Source organism: Polypterus senegalus, chromosome 10 (genome assembly GCF_016835505.1).
Source record: "Polypterus senegalus isolate Bchr_013 chromosome 10, ASM1683550v1, whole genome shotgun sequence".
NCBI classification, from domain to species: Eukaryota; Metazoa; Chordata; class Cladistia; order Polypteriformes; family Polypteridae; genus Polypterus; species Polypterus senegalus.
In genome coordinates this window covers 53,305,971-53,328,510 of record NC_053163.1, presented here as the reverse complement: position 1 = coordinate 53,328,510, position 22,540 = coordinate 53,305,971, and the positions used below count along the sequence as shown (strand labels likewise).

Here is a 22,540-nt window from a genome sequence, read left to right as displayed (position 1 = left end):
CGAGTGCCCTCTTCTACGGTGGTGTGCTGGGGTGGCAGCATAAAGATGAAAGACGCCTCACGTCTGGACAAACTTGTTAAGAAGGCAGGCTCTATTGTAGGATTAAAGTTGGACAGATTAACATCTGTGGCAGAGCGACGGGCACTAAGCAAACTCCTGTCAATCATGAATAATCCACTGCATCCACTTAGCAGTGTCATTTCCAGGCAGAGGAGTAGCTTCAGTGACAGACTTTTGTCACTGTCCTGCTCCACTGACAGACTGAGGAGATCGTTCCTCCCCCACACTATGCAACTCTTCAATTCCACCCGGGGGAGTAAATGCTAACATTAAGTTTATTTTAATTTTTTTCATTTTTATTACTATTTAATTTAATATTGTTTCTTTGTATCAGTATACTGCTGCTGGATTATGTTAATTTCCCTTTGGGATTAATAATCTATCTATCTATCTATCTATCTATCTATCTATCTATCTATCTATCTATCTATCTATCTATCTATCTATCTGTAATATGCACAGTATTGATGACTTGTGAGAGAAAAGTTGCTTGGAAAGTAACTGTTGTTTCAACAGAAACGTCATTGTCCCCTTGAATTTGAGATGCTCCCCACAGATTATTCTTTAGCACTGAACCTGCTTCTGAAATTGAGAACACCTTTACACCTGCAGCTTTACTTATATACTGTACATGTAAAAGGGCAGCTGCTAACAATATTTACACATTGGATGCATAGCATTTGTGTGACCCCACTAAAAGTCAATCTTTTTAATCTTTGTAACAATGCAAACCCTATTATAAATATATGCACAGAACTGCATTTAGTTGGTATTTGTTAAAGTCGAAAATGAACCGCTAATTCCACATTAAAAAGATAAGGAAAAAAATATATTGTCTAATATCAGATTTATCTATTAGAATGTAACATTTATATTTCTGTTCTTCTTTATCCTCAGGTTGTCAATGAGCAGTTTCTCTAAAATGAGTTCAAATTGCTCTGATGAATATTTTCAGGCCATGAATCATGCTGAACAGGCTTTCAGAAAAATGGAAAATTACCTCCAGCACAAGCAGTTGTGTGATGTACTTCTCATTGCTGGAGATCATAAAATTCCTGCACACAGGTAATAAATCATGTAAATATATATACAGTATATACAAACCTACATACATACAAAAATAAACAGCAACTGTAATGTTTGATTTATTTTAAATGTTGACTTTATTTTTATCAGAAGCGGTAAATTATTCCTGACTGAACTGCAATTAAATATACTTTTACACTCAAAATATTTTTTGCATAAATACATAATAGGTATAGTGTAATAATTTGTGCATTCAGCTATAAAAGAACAGTTTACAGCAGGCTCAGTTTCAAATATAACAAAGTTTTCCAAATTTTAAGCAATCACAAACACCTTTACAGATTTTAGTCTTACTAGCATACCTCTTTTCAGTCAAATTTGGTTGTAGTAATAGTAGTAGTAGTATGTTATGTAGACAACAGCAAATATGCTATGTATTTCTTAATATTTAAAATATAAACTTTGTAAATATAGGGTTGCCACATACAGTGAAGCCTCAGTAGGCATATTGATATGGGTGGCATTTTCATGCAATGGTATTTTTTTTTATAACATTTCAAAATAATAAGAGTGAACATGAGAGCTAAGTGTGAACAATAATAATTACATACACATCAATTGCCTTATTTATATTCTACTTAAAAACATTTTCAAATTTCTCATTAATGCAGTTTGCAATGCCTTCCCAAATATAAGTGGCCAGTTTTCAAAAGGGTGTATGCTCATTTCGAAAGCTGCCTGTCAGTGCAAAATATTTGCTTTCATTTTCCATATTTTACAAATGATATTTACATTTACTAAAATTGTATTAATTATTGGAATTCTATTAATGTCAGATGTGCAATGTCTGTTAAATGTATCTTAAATTTGCACAGGTTTAGTAAATTGAGGCAGGTACCTTTTAGGTTGTACGGCCAAGTTGTAAAATACAAAGGTGTTGAGATAAGCATGCAGGATAAACGAAACAGCCAAATTCCATTTCACATTTAGTTTCACACTACACTTTTGTTTTTAATGCTAATTTTGTGCAATATTTTAAAGCAGCTATTTTTCAATTTTTTATACTTCCTACAAAAATAATATTTAATTTTGGATATATTATTTTGCCCCATGTTCTAAAAATGTATTGCAATATTTATAACCTCAGGCAGCACTAATTAATGCCCCAGTCCTGTATACATACAGTATATAAAAAGTTAAAAATAATGTAAGAATCCAATTATTGGAGCCAGTTAAAAGAGTTCTGCTTCTTCTAAATAATAATCATAATAATATATTTTATTTACAAAGCACATGTCCTGAGAATAATAGTTTATTTGGTCATTAAACAATGATACTGAAAGGGTTCTACGTCCATTCAAAGAACTTGTCCAATTCAGGTAAATGTTTTTGAAGATTTTCATTAAACTTTGCAAATACATCTTCATACTTTATAGCACGTCACTCTTAAATTCACTAGCTGTCTTTATTATTTTAAAATTACAATTATATATTATATAATTTGTGGACAGAGTGAACAGAATCTAATTCACTTCAGCTAAGACAACTACACCACAGTTACAAAATAGATTGTATTCAGTTCATCTTGAACATTCTTCCCAAAGCTCAGACAAGCAAATAAGGATGTTTCCACATTAAAGACAATAAATCTCAGTATGTAAAAGGAGCTGAGTGTAATCACTGCCTTTCTCCCTACACAGACGAGGGGAAAAGCTGGACTTTCAAAGAAAGGAATTTCACATAATTTACTGTTTTAACAGCTTTATCATATACTTTTTTAGATCACTATATTGTGTGTGTTGAGTGATTCTCTGAGTATCTAACAGGGTGTTGATTTTGCTTCTGGTGCAACAGCTTGAATACACAGAATAAGCCTTTTCTTGGAATGAACCATGGCTTTTGAACTAGCTAAATGTATTCCATCACATCTAATAAATAAAACGGTCAATACCTTAAAGCTTCTATATAAAATCTATGTAAAATAGCTTCTACATTTCTGCCCATGTACACGTTGGCATAATGAAAGACCATAGTGTAGTTGCTTCTTAGTCTCATATCTGACAAACACTAAATTAACAAAATTGGCAATATCAATGGAGTCATCCACTTCTAGTAACAGTTGTGACAAAAATACCTGTTTTGTATTTTCACCCAATTATTTTGCTTTTCTTAATTTCCTGTCATTATTTCCTGACTTTTTCATTATGAAAATGATCTCTTTAATATATTTAAAGAGTTTTTCATACTCTTTAAGACTTTTTTCATGAAATATGTCTGATGCAGATATATCACATTTGCATTTTCTACATAATTGTTTTACCAGCAATCCATATTCACTGGTTTAGGGAAAACAAAACAGAGAAATTTTGCTCATTAACAGACAAGATTCAAGATTCTTTCTATGTACTTAGGCAAAATTGTGAGTGAGCCCACTCCCTTGGCCAAGAAGCAACCCCACACATGAATGGACTCAGGATGCTTTACTGTTGGAATGACACAGGACTGATGATGGCACTGACTTTTTCTTCTCCGGACGATCTTTTTTCCGGATGCCCCAAACAATTGGAAAGGGGATTCATCAGAGAAAATGACATTACCCCAGTGCTCAGCAGTCCAATCAATCCCTGTACCTTTTTCAAAATATCAGTCAGTCCCTTGTGCTTTTCTTGGAGTGAAGTGGCTTCTTTGCTGCCCTTCTTGATACCAGGCCATCCTCCCAAAAGTCTTTGCCACACTGTGTGTACAGATGCACTCACGCCTGCCTGCTGCCATTCCTGAGCAAGCTCTGCACTGGTGGTGCCCCTATCCTGCAACTTCTCCCAACCATCCAAGAATAGTTTGGTGACAAACAATGCCTTTTCCAGCAAGATGGAACATTATGCCATAAGGCAAAAGTGATACCTAAGTGGCATGAGGAACAAAATTTCGAAAGTTTGGCTCCATGGCTAGGAAACACCCCAGACCTTAATTCCATTGAGAACTTGTGGTCAATCCCCAACAGGTGGGTGGTCAAACAAAAACACACAAATTCTGACCAACTTCTAACATTGATCATGCAAGATTGGGCTGCCATCAGTCGGGATTTGGTCTAGAAATTGATTGACAGCATGTCAGGGCGAATTGTAGAGGTCTTGAAAAAGATGGCCAACACTGCAAATATTGACTCTTTGCATAAAATTAATGTAATTGTCAATAAAAGCCTTTGAAACTCATGAAATGCTTGTAATTATACTTCATATAACCATGTATACCATAGAAACATCTGACAAAAACATCTAAAAACACGGAAGCAGAAAACTTTGTGTAAACCAATACTTGTCATTCTCAAAACTTTTGGCCACGACTGTACATTATACTGATCATCCATCCATATCAAAATATTAACTGCCTATTTTCTACATGGATCAAATCCTATGAAGCCTAGATGTTTAACAGTTAGATTCAATAAACTACAGGAAAAACATAAAGGATAAAGGAAACTTGAAATTCCACTTCAGGCTGAAGAAGGAGATCATATTTAAAACCAACTGAATATGTATATTCCCAGATATTTCTCTAATGACTGATGCAAAACTACAAACATTCCACAATATCTAACAGCATCTACATAGAACTGAAATCAAATATAGTCTTCTGTTTCTGGTTAGACTAAAAGTAACAAAAAAACGATCAATTCTATGTCTTTGCCTTTGTTAAGGGAGCAGAACAACAGGTTAATAAGATTGATTCCAACAATATTTAAAATGTGAAATGACTACTGTAAATGCAAGAGTCATTTACTGCTAATAGTTCATATACTACACAGTATATTTGATCAAATATACATGTACCAATTAATCAATAGCAAATTAGAGCATACATTAGTAACACACATAAGGGAGCAGGTGTGTTTGCAGGTTTATATGTACATATCTGCACATCTGCATTACTTTAGTTTCATCTTAGTGTTTTTTTTTCTTCATGACACTTTAAAAAGAGTTTAATCAGAATATATAAACACACCATTTAAGGTATTTAATATTAGAGGTGAGTGAACACTGCAGAGTTCACTTTGTTGTGAATTTGGTGAAATTAGCCATATGATGAAGGGGCTGCACAGGACTAGCTCATTCCAATGTTTGAAGTTTGACTATGGGCACAGCTGCAATATCTTTTTGTTTCTGATCTCTGTGTAGATGCATTGTATTTTTCTTTTCTTTGAAAAAGATAGAAACACCATGTAAACAGTAATTTCTCTCTTATTTTTCTCTTTCTCTTGGGTGGGAGCTGAATCTTTTTTTTCTTTGTATTTCTATATTTTCTTTATTTTCTCTGTATTTATTCCAATGTAAATGGTTGTAACTTTTATGCTATTATTATATGTTTGATTGATTTGAATGCTATTGTATTGTTTTGTTTATTGAATTTAGTACACACAATTTAGGGTCACAGGGATCCCCAAGATTATTGCAGCAGCACTGCTCTGAGACAAGCAGTAGCTAATTAGAAATAGTGTGTGATGAAGCGAAATTATCAGGGCAGAAGATGCAACAAAGGTCTTCACCTGAAAAGAAGGCTCAAGGAGTTGGAGGATAGGCAAACAGAGTAATTAGCTTTATTGCAATAAAACAATAATGCAGACTCAACCCAATTAGGCCAAATTGAGTTGAGTCCCAAACAACCAAAATCACAATTTATATAATTATTTCTTAATCCTGACCTCGCTCAAAACAGCTCATTCGCTGCTTATTCTGACCCCCCTTCTACAGCTGGCCTGTCTAATTCTTATGGGAACCACCAGTATTTTTTATATTCTGTTATCCGCCTTCACCTTTTGGTACACTTATTATTAGGTCGTCCTTGAGCTTGCAGCTGTTCTCCCTCTTCCGATCTTGGGTTTTCAATCTATCATTCTCCCCCTTCCTTGTCCCTCAAGCTGATAAAATATTGGTAGGTACAGCCAAGCTCTAATTAAAAAAGAAATATGGCATGTGCCTTTATTGAACCATTTGCTTAGTATGCCTGGCTTGCGTTAATACTTGCACTAAGGTTAATGCTTAAGCATTTTCTATATCTATTTATGCTAATACATAAATATACTCATTTCTTATTTTCCATATATTTTCCTCCCTTTGAGGCTTAATCAAGCCTCACCATCTAACCTGAAATTCCAAAGAAGGTAGGGGATGTCGGTTAGAATCTTCCTGGAACCTAATACAGGCTCCTCATAGTTCTTCTTAACCCATCGACACCCGTACCCTTCCTCTGGTGGCACAGGAGCCAAACATCTCCCCTCATTAATCAGCAGAGAGAGGAATAAAAGACTTCATGGCCCTATCCTAACAGTCAAAAATATGCATAATCAATCATGAGTACATATAAAATTGAATAACATGGGAATCCTTCTAAATAAAAGCAGTCGGGTGTCCTTCTGTCCCATGAGTGCTACGCAGGCATGGAGTTTCACACACGCCCCGTCCATTTTGCAATGCGATGGGATTTGTAGTTTCGTTTTTCCAGGTAAAAGATGATTTTCTACTCCAGACTGTGCGATATCTTCTTCTTTTTTCTTACTATATGAAAGCGGTTGGGATTGTCCTTCCATCCCGTGAGTGGAAAGCGTTTCGGTATTCCGCTTATCACAGACTTACTACTTGCAGCATGCGGTACGAAGCGATATGAGCAGAGTTCTGGTGCTCCCATCGTTCCCTTGCTTTTGGGCACGATGCGCTGGAAAAATAGACAAAATTATGTCTCTGGAAATAATTAATGTTGATGGAGTACAAATGCCTCACCGCATAGTAAATATCAGGGGGTTCAAAAGGGCGACCTCAATATAGAAAAAAAGTTTAAATTTCATCACAAAAAAAACAGAAACATTGAGTATTAAAGTAATACAGCTCAAATGCAATATAACCAAATTAATGAGTTTGTATAAAATATCAAATTGATCTACATATTGAATTGCCTTAAGAAGTGGTCAACTTAAAAGTCGGTCGACTTAAAAGGTGGGTGAGCCTAGTATAACATAATACATGAAGGTTACAAGAGAATAATGCATATATGAGGCTTATAAAAAGTAATTTTCCATTATAAGTGCTTTTTTCATCTTTTGGAGAAAATATGTTTCCACTGAAATGACATTTTTCTTCAACCAAGGTACTTTGTACACTGCAGAGGGTCACCTCCCTGGGGAGCGGTCACCAGCACTTCACCCAGGGAGCCTCCTCTTTTGGGCTTCACTTTGTAAAATATCATCCAAAACAAAAGCGATGTCTGGCCTTGGGGTGGGTACCCATTTACAAATCTGTACGTTCATCTGTTTCACAGCAATCTTGGTGATGAAGGATCCGGCAATGGGCAGGGCACAACAGAGAAATATCGAAACAGCCAGTAGAATAATTCCTGCTTTTAATAAGCAAAGACTTCCAGAACCCTAGCCCAAAAATATCCCAGGAATCTTTATCTCTTCCAGGGTTTTCATAAAGTTCCTTAAGTGCCTTAAGCTTAATCATTGCCTGTGTAAAGGAACCTTCAGGGGCTGTGTTGTTTGGAATGAACATGCAGCCTCATCCCTGAACATCTGATATACTCCTCCTTTTTCTTCTAATAGCCAGTCTAAGGCTTGTCTCTTTTGCCAAACCATCTGACTAGTGGCATCCACCTGTTCATCCAGGGCAGTTAATCCATTGTCAGTATAGTTAATAAACCTCTGTTGATTGTAATACAAATAGTTAATCCACTCTAGATTATTATTTTGTGTTATCCAGATAAAAATTGATTCAAACCCTGCTTTAACCTCATTCCGTGCCTTGTATTCTTCAGGAATTCCCCTAGGCTGTCCTATTGCATCTAGATATACTCTTGAATCAGGCGTACTATATATGCTGTCTTAACCCTTCCTTCTTCTTGCAAATATCCTATAGTGACTTCTTGTACTGCCATCACCATAGCACATTTTCCTGACCAGTTTGCTGGTAGGATGTCAAGGAGTCTGAATCTTGGGCCACACAACAACCATCTATCTGCTAAGGGCCTATCCTGTAAGTATGCTGCTTTCATTACCAATGAAGAGCGTTCTAGTTTCCATGTCTTAATGCAGTTACCTTCAAACCTCCCAACTGGCACTGCCCCTTTTCTTGAATAGCATTCATATTCTGGGGATTACCTTAGTATACCTGGGTGGCTTTTGTCTTGTGGTGAGCCAGATCCCTGAATGCTTACAACTCAACCATTTAAGTCCTTCATTAGTAAATTGTGATGTGCACTGCAATAATATGCGCCAATATGGAGAGTAACTATTATTTTCTTAATATGCTGTTTGCGATTCTGAGGAATACAGAAATGGCACTACAATCATGGCTGGCCTAGCTTTAGCACAAAGCAATACTTCATTTTGCGTTCTCTGGCTGTGTATACTGCCCATCGGTACCAGTCATTGTTCTGGGCTTTCTCCCATAACTACGAATTCTCACTATCATTCTTATTGTTCCATTCAATCTCAATACTTCTTCTAGTCCTTAGTGGATAATCATCATCTGTCCCAAATAACTGTGTCCCTTTTTCCACATGGAAATCAGTGTCATTATGGGGTCCAGGCAATGTCTGAATATTCAGTTGTGGGGAGGAGGTCAGATAGACCTTGCCCTGGGCTTATTTGGTCTTTGCTGTGCCTACTAGCATCAGTATCATCAGGCTCAGCAATACCAGAAGTGGTTAACAGCAAGTGGATTTTCACATGTCCATTTGGTGTCATCTGGATCAGCGAGCTCACCATCCGGTCTTCCACCATCGTTGTCATCTGTATCTCCTGTGGGATTGGACTGGGCTGGCACTTCTTTAGTTAGACATACCCTGAAGACTGACATCTTGATTGCCTGGCTGGTTTCCTGGGCTTTGTCTTCCACTTTGGGCATCACCTGGGGCGGCCTCCTGTGTGACATCGGAGGTGTCTCCTGATGTGGCTTCTCCTCCTCCGTCAGAAGCAGAGTCGTCATCTCTCTGTGGTCCATGAGGTGCCCTTGGGACTTGAGTGCAGTGATTTAGGTGATACCAGGTTGTGCTGCCTCTCACTTGGACTGCTGTGGTTGTAGCTCGTGTCACCTCAAACGGGCCCTCTCATCTGGCTTGGTCCCATCTTCTTGGTCCCCAGGTCTGATGGGGTGTTCGGGTTCTTCTGGAACAGGCTACCTTTTCTTTTCCTGTGAATATATAACCTTATGGATAGTAGTTAGCTGCCTTACGTAGCACTGCATTTCAAGCTCAAGCTGCTCTAAAGGGGGACCCTTATGAGGTTCCTTCCAAACAGGTGTTGGCATAGGTCAACCAGTAAGCATTTTATGCGGTGTTAGATGCGTCACTCTGTTAGTCTGCAAACGATACAACATTAAAGCAATTGTTTATATAATCATTTCTTATCATCCTGATCTTGCTCAAAACACCAGTACTTTTTATATTCTGTTACCCGCCTTCAACTTTTGCTACGCTTATTTTTAGGTCGGCCTTGAACTTGCAGCTAAGCTGTAATTAAAAAAGAAATATGGCATGTGCCTTTATTTAACCATTTGCTTAGTATGCCTGGCTCGCATTAATACTTGCACTAAGGTTAATGCTTATGTATTTTTCTATATCTATTTATGCCTATACATGAATACTGCATATCCATCCATCAATCCATTTTCTTCCGCTTATCTGAGGTCGGATCGCGGGGGCAGCAGCTTGAGCAGAGAGTCCCAGACTTCCCTCTCCCTGGCCACTTCTTCTAGCTCTTCTGGGAGAATCCTAAGGCGTTCCCAGGCCAGCCGGTAGACATAGTCCCTCCAGCGTGTCCTGGGTCTTCCCTGGGGCCTCCTCCTGGTTGGACGTGCCCGGAACACCTCACCAGGGAGGCGTCCAGGAGGTATCCTGATCAGATGCACGAGTCACCTCATCTGCCTCCTCTCAATGCAGAGGAGCAGCGGCTCTACTCTGAGCCCCTTCGGATGACTGAGCTTCTCACCCAATCTTTAAAGGAAAGCCCAGACACCCTGCGGAGGAAACTCATTTCAGCCACTTGTATTCACGATCTCGTTCTTTTGGTCACTACCTATAGCTCATGACCATAGGTGAGGGTAGGAACATAGATCGACAGGTAAATTGAGAGCTTTGCCTTATGGCTCAGCTCCTTTTTCATCACGACAGATCGATGCAGAGCCCGCATCACTGCGGACGCTGCACCGGCGCACCTGTCGATCTCACGATCCATTCTTCCCTCACTCGTGAACAAGACCCCAAGATACTTGAACTCATCCACTTGGGGCAGGATCTCGCCTCCAACCCTGAGAGGGCACTTCACCCTTTTCTGGCTGAGGACCATAGTCTCAGATTTGGAGGTACTGATTCTCATCCCAGCCGCTTTACACTCAGCTGCGAACCGATTCAGAGAGAGCTGAACATCATGGCCTGATGAAGCAAACAGGATAACACCCTGGCTGCGCCTATAAATTCTGTCCATAAAAGTTAAGAACAGAATTTGTGACAAAGGGCAGCCCTGGCGAGTCCAACTCTCACTGGAAACGGAATTGACTTAATGCGGCAATGCGGACCAAGCTCTGACACGGTTGTACAGGGACCGAACAGCCCTTATCAGGGGGTCCAGTACTCGATACTCCCGGAGCACCCCCCACAGGATTCCCCGAAGGACACGGTCGAATGCCTTTTCCAAGTTCACAAAACACATGTAGACTGGTTGGGCAAACTCCCATTCACCCTCCAGGACTCTGCTAAGGGTGTAGAGCTGGTCCACTGTTCTGTGACCAGGACGAAAACCACACTGTTACTCCTGAATCTGAGGTTTGACTATCCGACGGTCCCTCCTCTCCAGAACCCCCGAATAGACTTTTCCAGGGAGGCTGAAGAGTGTGATCCCTCTGTAGTTGGAACACATCCCTTCTTAAAGAGAGGGACCACCACCCCAGTCTGCCAATCCAGAGGCACTGTCCCCAATGTCCATGCGATGTTGCAGAAATGTGTCAACCAAGATAGTCCTACAACATCCAGAGTCTTGAGAAACTCTGGGAGTATCTCATCCACCCGCGGGGCCCTGCCACCAAAGTTTTTTGACCACCTCGTGACCTCAGTCCCAGAGATGGGGGGGCCCACCTCCAATTCCCTAGACTCTGCTTCCTCATTGGAAGGCATGTTGGTGGGATTGAGGAGGTCTTCGAAGTAATCCCCCACCGACCCACAACGTCCCGAGTTGAGGTCAGCAGCGCACCATCCCCACCATATACGGTGTTGACACTGCACTGCTTCCCCTTCCTGAGATGCTGGACGATGGACCAGAATCTCCTCGAAGCCATCCAAAAGTTGTTCCCCATGGCCTCCTGAAACTCCTCCCATGCCCGAGTTTTTGCCTCACCAACCACCAAAGCCACATTCCGCTTGGCCTGTCAGTACCTTTTAGCTGCCCCCAGAGTCCCACAGGACAAAAGGGTCCTTTAGGACTCTTTCTTCAGCTTGACGGCATCCCTCACCACCGGTGTCCACCAACAGGTTTGGGGATTGCTGCCACGACAGCCCCGGCCACCAGGCACTCGCCATTGAGCCACCACCTAAGGGCTGCCTCCAGAGGGGTGCCCGGTGACCCGTGTCCAGGTGAGGGAAAATGGCATCCAAATTTTGTATTCATCATAGAAGGTCTACTGAACTGCTCTTTGTCTCATTCCTCACCTAGGACCAGTTTGCCTTGGGTGGCCCTACCAGGGGCATAAAGCCCCGGACAACAGAGCTCCTAGGATCATTGGGACATGCAAACCCCTCCACCACAATAAGGTGGTGGTTCGAGGAGAGGATGAATATACTAATTTCTTATCAGAAATCTATAAATAAATGATCTGTTTAGTTTAATCCAGTGTCACACACGTATGAGTAAGAGTCAACTAAATAGACTGAATAATGGCAATTCCACGTCCGACCGGGGGCAGCGGAGTGAACTAACTGTCCCTTTCAATCCCTTGCAGACCATTCTCGGGAAATCCCACAGGGTATCGATGCCTCCGCTGACGTCACTTCCTCTTCCGGCACTTCTGATGACGTCACTTCCAGTCCTGGCTCTGACGATGTCGCTACGGTCCGCCTCTGATGACATCACTCCCCTTCCAGCGCCAATGGCGTCATTTCCTACCCTGGCCTTTAAAGCCACCATCTTGACTTTATATAATCAGTTCTGTTTTGGACTCTGTCTTGTAAATATCTCTTGAAAAATACCTTTTTGTAGCCAGGATATATGATATGAGTGGTTGCCCCAAACCTTTATAATGTCTTTTTGTCATTCCTGTAACAGTGGCATAGTCGGCAGGATGCACGAACCCCAGAAGAAAATGGGACGGGACCTGAATGATAGCTAGGTGTGAGAGTACCGGGGCCAACTTTCCGAGTGGGGGGTTCGTCCCGGAGTTTGAAAAGAACGGTACAGGCTCTGCTCCTATATACTGTATCTATCTGGGCCACTAAACTTATGAAAGAAGAATGTTGTGGAGACACACAGACGTGGGCTAGTCTCTGAGGGGGAAGCTCTTAGAGGAGACAGCTGTCCTCCCCACTGGGACTGAGGTCCCAGAGAAATGTGGGCCGTCCTCAGACCAGCAGGTGAAGTCTTTGAGAGGGACTGGACCCAGGGAGGTCAACCCAGGAGCAAGCTTTTGCTCTTTGGGAAATGGTGGCAACATGGCTAAGGCCCTTTGAATGCTCTACCTTCCAAATAGTCCAAAAGGTGGCCTGGTTTTTATTGCTAAATAACCTTCCCGACCATTTCACCGAGGCGGTCTGGGGAGAATTTTGTAATATAGACGAGCCTGATATCCCATAAGCCCCACTCACGCTGCAGTTCAATTTGCAAAGAAGTTTCTCAGTGCTCTGTGTTTATCTTGAGTGAAGTGCTGAAGCTTTATAGGGTAAACAAGTACATCATCATTTGGAATACATACATTTCATGTGTGTTCCGAGTCAACAACAATCTATGTAAAAACATCATTAACACAGAAACGTTTTTCATGTTTTAGTAATAATTGAAAAAATGTAGACATGAGATGTATAATGTGTGAAGCCTGAAATACAAATATGAAATAAACACTTTCACAAAAGTTAAAAGTATAACAAAACAAGTGTACTTATTTTATTCAAGAATTTAACCAAAGAAAAAAGAAACCAGGTTACGGTAGGCGTTTGATCGACAGCTTGCATGGTGCAATACTAAGAACTGCTGCCTACCAATCAAGAGGTTGTGGTTTTCGATATCAGCTGCTTCCCAAATTTACCATTTTGAGTAGTGAGCTGCTGTTATTGTTAATATCATACAATAAAAACATACATTTGATTTGTATCTGTAAATTTATAGTACTTGGCAAAGTTAGCGTTTTTTTCAGTTTTATTCTCTCACTCATGTTCAAGCTCCTCCTCCACCCCCAATCTGATGCCGTTTTCAGATAAAGATGTGGTATAACAAACAAACTTGTGGTGTTATACTCCCTCTTTATTTGAAAACCGTGTCAGATTTTGTGTAAACGAGTGGGAACTGGGAAAACTGTAAGTGGTGTGCGTGACTGAGAATGACTGTAGATGTTAATTTTTTATTGAGTTTTATTCTTGAGTGTTCCTGCTCCGCTGAATTAGTATGCACCTTCTGATGATGTCAAAGCCGCACTGACAAGAAAAGAGAGATTGTACATTTTGGAAAATGTTGTTGCACTAACGCAACATTATATTCATTTGCATACCTTCATGCAGTTGTAGTCAATGACCACGTTTGTCCACATGTGCTGCATGTTGATATTTCTGTTGAACTCCAGGAGATGCAGAGAATAGTACAGAGATGTCATTTCCGTGCTATATACAATCATCAGATTCTAACAGTTACACACCCCAAGGACCGTCCTTCCTACATTTACGACATGTGTATAAGGTGTGAAGCCTGAAGTCCAAATATCAAATAAACACTTTCACAAAAGGTACAATTATAAAAAAAACAAGTGCACTTTTATCTATTCTAATAAAAGGCAAAGCCCTCACTGACTGACTGACTGACTTACTCACTGACTCACTCATCACTAATTCTCCAACGTCCCGTGTAGGTAGAAGGCTGAAATTTGGCAGGCTCATTCCTTACAGTTTACTTACAAAAGTTGGGCGGGTTTCATTTCGAAATTCTACGTGTAATGGTCATAACTGGAACCTATTTTTACCCATATACTGTCATGGACTGCAGCTCGATGGTCATGGGGCGGAGTTGTGTGTCACATCATCACGCCTCCCGTAATCACGTGAACTGACTGTGAACACAGTGCGTAGAAAACAAGGAAGAGCTCCAAAGAGTGCTGAGGAAAAAATGCATACAAGCATATTCATAAGTGCAGCTACTGTGGAAACAAAGCACGGTGTAAACCAAAAGCTTAAATTAAGTTTATAGACACGCTCCCGCTGCCGTTTGTCATGCCTTCGACGAATACTTTATTCACGAGATACAAGTTTAATGACAAGACATGAGGTATAAACGAGACTTTGGATCACTTTGTAACGGAGTTAAAATTGTTGTAGCGAGAAACTTTTAAGTGCCGAGTCTTAGCTAACATTAAATAAAGCCGTGGACATCGCAACATCACACAAGAGAGCAGCTCACGTGAACTGACTGAAAGCAGTAAGAGTGATCACTTCCTTGCATCAAACCTGTTCTAAAAAAGCATTACACAATTGACAAGGTAGGAAAAGAATATGCTCCGAGCTGAGCTCCACAGCTAGCGGTCTTGCGGAAGCAACTTTGTCACACTGCCACCAAATACTCACAGAAAAATCCACAAGTTAATACACACGCTGTCTCTCGAGTTTCTCCACACTCAATGTATTCCTTGCATAAAAAATAGCGTAGAAGCCACGGATTAAATAAAGGAAATGGGTACCTGAACAGTAAAGTAAGTCTCAAATAGCTACACAATTACTATAACAATCGTAATAAACAAACAATAAAATAGTACAGAACTGCGAAGCAGGGAGAAAGGACGGCCTTATATGGCGTTAGTTTATAAAGCAGCGGAGAAGCTGTGTGAAGGCAGCTACACAAAAAAACAGCAAAGCACCACACTCTGAATGTATTCCTCGCATCACCGTTATACCCTCTGATCTCCCATTTCAATTCAAATGCCTCCAATTTCCAGTAAGGCTCTGCTTCGCGATGACAAGTAATAAGTCTCAGGGACAGACCCTAAAAAAGGTTGCCACTGATTTGAGGCAACATTGCTTTTCTCCTGGACAACTATACGTTGCATTTTAAAGAGTAAGCTCGCAGAGCTTGGTCATATTACAATTGGAGTGCTGAACTGACAATGTGGTATACAAAGAGATCCTTAACAGATAGTTATTGGTATATTTCCCTCAGTTTAAAAAGGTTTTCTTTTCTTCTTAATAAAAATTTAAAAGCAGTACTTCATTGCTGCGAAGCGCAGGGATTTTGCTAGTTCAAGAATATAACCAAAGAATAATATAATCAAAAAAAGAAAGCAGGTTACGGTAGGCAGTTTATATGACAGCTTGCGTATTGCAATGCTAAGAACTGCTGACTTCCAATCAAGAGCTTTTGGGTTCGATGCTGGCAGCTTCTCAAGTTTACCATTTTAAGTATCAAGCTGCTCTTATTGTTATTATTATACAATAAATACACACATTTGATTTGCATATTTAACAGCTGCACTACTGACATCCACAATTATTCCCAGTCAAGTATCCGTATCCGCGGTCTGAGCGTGAAGTATAAATCGGCCCTAAGAGCAGCTCACTACTCAAAATGGTAAATTTGGGAAGCGGTTGATGTCAAAACCACAACCTTTTGATTGGAAGGCAGCAGTTCTTAGCATTGCACCACGCAAGCTGTCGTTTTAACCGCCTACCGTAACCTGCCTTCTTTTTCTTTGGTTAAATCCTTGAATAAAAGTGCACCTGTTTTGTTATACTTGTACCTTTTGTGAAAGTTTTTATTTCATATTTGTATTTCAGGCTTCACACATTACACATTTCATGTCTACATATTGTCAATTATTACTAAAACATGAAAAACGTTTCTGTGTTAACTATGTTTTTACATAGATTGTTGTTGACTCGGAATTGTTGCTGTATTCCGAATGATGATGTACTTTTTTTACCCTATAAAGCTCCAGCACTTCACTCGAAGATAAACACATAGCACTGAGAAACTTATTTGCGAATTGAACTGCAGTGATTGGCGGGGGGGGGTTTGGGTGGAATACCAGGCTGCTTGCTGCTTATTGACACATTTACAGGACAAAAGACGCTGATGGAGAGGTGAGAAAGGATTTAAGGTGGGCCAGATTTAAAAGTTTTCTCGTATGCTCTGGTAATTCTAGTGTTAATTTTAAAGGGAGCAATGGAATGACAACTCCCTATAATTTGCTAAGAATGCACTAGTACTTGTCAATGGCCAATGCACACATCAGCCAAAGCCACAGGGATCTCACTTTATAATAGAGAATGATCTATTATATCGGGGCACAGAACATGAGAGGGAGGTGCGAAAGCTGTTGTTAATCCCACAAACCTAGGCCTGGGAATTAGCACATGCTCTTCTCCAAGGAGGCCATCTGGGCAACAAAAACATTACAGCGTAGCAAACTTCAATTTTATTGACCCGGAATTAACGAGGAGATTTGCCATTTTTGTATTTCTTTTCTGGAATGTCAATTACAGCAAATTCCTAGAAGGGACTGTGCTCCTCTCATTCTCCTACCCTTGATTGATGTCCCCATTGAAAAGATTGGGGTCGATATCAGGGACTATTAGCGCCCTCAGCTCGAGGACACAAATATAAATTAGTTCTCAATTATTATTATTTCACTATTATGATCACGGAATGATGCTCTGAGAATTCCATCCAGGGGATCGTGTCATGGCATTGGTTCAGTGGGAAACTAAGCCATTGGCAAGTTCCTACAAATTAAGGAGAGGAAAGGGCTCATTGATTATTTGGTGAAACAACCCAATTTTTGGCCAAGTGAGTCGTACTATGTAAACTTGCTGAAACTGTGATAGGGAAAGGGGTCCTGATCCATTCTTTGATCAGCCCTGGTCATTCTTTGCTCAGACTAGTATACTTAACTTTGGTTCGAAATTAAACCCTAGACAGACTGGAGCTTGAAGCAGGTATCCTGTCTGTCCTAGAGGTGGTGGATGAAAAACCAGTTAGGACCTCTTTGATTGCCCATGATATTGTGACATAACCCAGGTTATAGTTTGAGAGCACCCCTATCATCTTCCCTAGGCAAACAAAACAGAAGTGGAGCTTGAAATCAAGCGCTTGCTGGACTTAGGTGTACTAGAGGAGAGTCATAGTCCCTGGTCCAGTCCAATCATCTTGGTTAGTAAGCCTGATGGGAGTTGGAGGTTTTGCAATGACTTCCGTTGTCTTAATCAAGTCTCCCAGTTTGATGCTTACCCCATGCCTTGAGTGCATGACCTGCTTGAGAGGGTTGGACAGGCATATTTGACAACACTTGACATGACAAAGGAGTACTGGCATGTTCCTTTAACGGATTCTGCAAAGGTTTAGCACCCCTAATGGACACTGGCAGTATTGTGTGCTTCCATTTGGGTTAAATGGGGCTCCCTCAATTTTCCAGCGTATCTTGGATAAAGTGCTCTGCCCTCATAACACGTAAAATGCAGCCTATCTGGATGATATTGTCAATTATTCCAGCACCTGGAAGGAACACCTACAGCGTGTCCAAGCAGTGCTGCAGATACTAGGTAATGCCGGTCTACGAATTAATCCAAAAAAATTATTTTTTGGATTAAGAGAAGCCAAATATTTAGACTACCTGGTGGGTCGGGGTACTGTAAAGCCACAGTGGTCCAAAATTAATGCCATTTTGAAATGGCCCCATCCACAAACCAAGCAGCAAGTCCAAGCCTTTCTCGGGTTAGCCAGGTACTACTGCCGGTTTGTACCTTGGTTTTCAGAGAGAGCGGCGCCCTTGAGTGATTTGACAAAGAAGAGGGCCCCTAATATTGTGATATGGACTGAAATGACAGAGGCTGCATTCAGTGACTTAAAGTGGGCCTTGACAGTATTCTTTGGCAAATGCCAATCGAGCTGCACAGTGATCAATGTGACACAGGTTCCACTAGAGGACATCAGACCCTCATGGAGACCATCTTGGAGACTGTTTCTGACAGTTTGGTCAGAATCATGTACACCAGTAGCTAGCTGGAGGTCATTTTGTATGGCCCCGACAGTGCTTTTGTTCCTCCTCACACAAGGGAGGAGATACTGGTCCTGCAGCTGGGTTGATATCCTACTGTGGCCCTGCCTAGCTCTTCTCATGTAATGGCGCGTCTCCTGGTATTTCCTCCATACTCTTGAAACTGTGCTGGGAGACACAGCAAACCTCCTTGTAACTGCACGTATGGATGTGCCATCCTGGAGGAGCAGGACTGCCTGTGCAACCTAAATTGGTTTGCAGTTACCGCCTCATGCTACCAGTAGCGACAAGGACACTAGCAAAATGCAAAAGTAGAAAAAAAGTCAGTAAGGAAGGGTAAGGAGAAACTGTGGCCACCACCTGAAAAACTGTTCCCCTTTTGGGGTTGTCTTGCTGTTGCTTCTCCAGTGCACTTGTTGTCACTTTCATGTGCACCAAAGCAATTAAAGTTGATTCACAATCGCTTATGCTTCCTAACTGAACATATTGATATCCCTGGAGCTTAATTTACTTGATATTAGACTGTGATGATTAAGTGTTCCCTTAATTTTCTGTTACAGACAATCTACATAAACTGGAGGCAACTCCAGTGATATCCAGTCATTGAGTGCTAACCCGAAAGTACAGCGCATACAATGCTGGCACAAAGAATAAGGAACATGAACAATTTTGGATAACACACATACAGGCTTATCTTTTTGACGTCTTGTATTGGCTGCTTCTGTGTCTCTGAAATGCTGTTCTGCGAAAGTTGAATTTAGTTGAATTTAGCAGTTTATAACCCTTGGCCCAATAGTCTGTTAATAAAACTAGAGTTTAGTACTCTAGCGTCAGGTTATCTCATATTTTTAATTTCAGTTTTCAGTTTGAGGTATCACTGGAGTTTAAATTGTTTCTTATTTATAACAATTACAATGATTTGTTCTTTTCACATTTCCTTGCTCATGTTTGTCCCAAAGTATGACAGAGAATTTATCCATCCATCCATTTTCTAACCTGCTGAATCCAAATACAGGGTCACGGGGGTCTGCTGAAGCCAATCCCAGCCAACACAGGGCACAAGGCAGGAACCAATCCTGGGCAGGGTGCCAACCCACCGCAGGACACACACAAATACATCCACACACCAAGCACACACTAGGGCCAATTTAGAATCACCAATCCACCTAACCTGCATGTCTTTGGATCGTGGGAGGAACCCACGCGAACCGGGAGAATATGCAAACTCCTAACTGCGAGGCAGCAGCGCTACCACTGCGCCACCGTTCCACCAGAGAATTTATCAGCTAAATTAATTTATTCATACCTAAGAATAAAAATTATGTAGCTAGCATACTGTAGCTAAAATGATAGAAGAATGTTGCTGTAGATTTCTCTTGGATATTACTTAATATTGAAGATTTTACTGCATCTGGCATGAGACAGCAAACAAATAATATGTAACCAGCATTAAGGAACTGGATGTCATTATCATACACTACTTACGTAGCTATTCATTTCAAGTTCATTTCAATCTATCACATATCTGCATCAAATAGGTTTCTGAACTCTAGTTTGATCTCCTGAAGGTCAAGCTTGTATGTTATTTTTGCCTAGGACTTCCTTTTGCCAGTTTTGGGGTTACCTAGAAATATCTTACTGTGGTTGCTTTAATGTATAGTCTACCCACTCCAATTTTCTTAAGTCATTCTGACATGTATAAGCTCATACCTTTCCACAATACTTATTTGACCACCAAATTCCTAGGATCTTCCCTAAACAATTATGATTAAATATCTGTAAATTCAACAAAGTATTTTTGTTATTTTTCTGCCCGACTGTCACATAAAATTCTCTTAACACTCTTGTTAAAAGTCTAATTTTGTTTTGTTTTTTCTCTGATTGTTCTGTCATCATACAGTATATGACTGGTAGTATAATAATTTGCAGATTAGAACTAAACATGGAAGTTTTACATCACTGCAGCTTTTTTAAATTATTCTTGCACTGAGATAATATTTACTTCCACAATGTTGGGTATGTCCACTTTTAAATGTTACCTTTCGCATTTTTTCATCAACCACTGCATCCTGTTAGCAGTAACTTCATTGCATTATAGAATGCTTGATTTTTAGTAGGAATAAGTCTTGTGCATTTGGTTACCTTTACTGACGTGCTCATGCCTTGTATTAATGTTTTCCTGCTGAATAAAGTTGAAAAAATTTAAAATTAAGAGGAACCAAATAAAGGCAGCACATAAACTAAAACTTAGGCAACATTAAATTGATTTATGAATTACTTCAACGTGTAGCACAGTGCACATTGGTAGCGCTGCTGCTTTGCAGTAAAGAAACCAGGATTCATGTCCTAGGTGTTTTCAGTGTGCAGTTTGCAGTTTCTTGCTATGTCAATGTGGGTTTTCACAGGGTGCTCTGGTTTCCTCCTATAGTCCAAAGACATGCAGGTTAGATGAATTGGAGGTGTGTGTGTGTGAGTGCTTGCCCTGTGATAGATGTCCAGATGCTGTTCCTTCCTTGCACCCTATGATTATTGGGATAGACTCCTGTTACTTCACGGCTCTACCCTGCATAAGCGAGTAAGAAGGATAATTATTGTTGGCTTCAACTTTTGTTGCTAAACATAAGTACCTTGGAAATAACAATCCTTCAGCTTAGTTTATGCATGCAGAAAGGTGTTGTTTAGTTTGATGAACATTTAATTTTAAAAGAAGAATGACAAATTACAGATTTACTTGTAATGGCTATACAGTTATGAAGCTGCAGGTGAACCAATAGCTTTAGCGTTAAGCTATTAAGGATAGATACTTCTGCCATTTTTTAAATTACATGTGCTCTATGTGTGTGAATCACTACGTTCTTCTTAAACAGGCTTTCTCTTCCTCCGACTGGACACAGAATCCATTACATTCATGATTTTACAGCTCTCTGAATAATTAAAATACTGAGATGTATACTTAATATAATTTTCATGATGATAGGAATTAAAGCATGTTATTAAACATGGGAACACGGTGGCGCAGTGATAGTGAAAAGCTGGCGCCCTATCCAGAAACTGCCTCATGCAAGATGCTTTCTGCTCTAAGCGCGACCTTTGATGAAATAATTTATTGCAGCAGTGCTGTCTCTTTCAAACATACTAACTCACAATTCCTGTCCTTACTTTTCTTTCTCCAAGTAACCAATCACCAAACAATCAGCTCTGTAAAAGATATTAAGCCATCTGTAAGCTTAGAATGCCCATTCTTCAAAACATTTAAGGAACATTGAACTATTTTCATAGTACATGTTTAATTATTCTATCCATCTATCCTTCCAGTGTCACACCAGCCCCAGCAAGAATACAGTGCAAGGAAGGAACCATCCCTGAACGAGGCACCAGATCATCACTAGCACTGCACCACTGTGTCCTCACATGTTTAACTATTAACAATATAGATTATTTAAATGATGTTAACATTTTATCTGTATAATGTAATAAACATATTTTGCTGCATTTCTTCTTAAAAATGATATCGTTATCATATGTAAATACGCACTTTATAAAGTGGCTCAGGTTATGCAATATTATAACTGTATCGCAAGTTTACAGTGAGGTAATTGTACTAATAAATACAAATAGTTCTACAAGGAGCACTTGATGGACTGATTGAGTGTGTTTATAGTTCTTGGGATGAAACTATTTCTGAACCGCGATGTCCCTACAGGAAAGGCTCTGAAGTGTTTGCCGTTTGAGAGCAGTTCAATAGACAGCATGGCTGAGGCAGCGTGTGCTTGATACTGTATACCAATAATTCTGTTTCCTATCTGATTGTACACTCAGATACAGTGAGATAAATAGTCTGAGTGGTGCATTGAGAGGAAAAACATGGAAGTAGCTATGGTATTTGGAATAGATTGGCCATTATGTGGACCATTATATTGTTAAAGGTTAATTATAATCAGATGCCTTAAACTAATACACAATATGCGGTTAATTTCAGTGTATATGATAAAACCACATCAGGGATGTGGATCTAAAAAAGAAAGGGAAACCACACTGGAACAAAAGCACTGCTTTGACACTGGGTGCCGCCAGTTTGTAAAACCAAAAAACATGCGTATGCAATGGTTTGAGCTGGCGTGAGAATGCGTGTGGCTTATGCCAAGTTTAGTTTTTATACATCGCAATGTGAGCTTGGAAATAGGCATATGCAACATTTTTGTGCATATGCACCATTTATACATGAGGTCCCAGGT

At 40.2% G+C, this 22,540-nt stretch overlaps 1 protein-coding gene across 4 annotated transcripts in view; it reads left to right on the top strand.

The window, feature by feature from the left end:
- Positions 1-22,540, top strand: part of klhl4 (kelch-like family member 4) — a 452,146-nt gene that overhangs the window by 110,534 nt on the left and 319,072 nt on the right. For all 4 annotated transcript variants that reach the window (XM_039765785.1, XM_039765784.1, XM_039765783.1 and 1 more), the window contains exon 2: positions 958-1,125. In XM_039765785.1, the coding sequence (XP_039621719.1) occupies positions 965-1,125 (161 nt within the window). In that variant the 5' untranslated portion in view covers positions 958-964. The remainder of the gene's footprint in view (positions 1-957; positions 1,126-22,540) is intronic.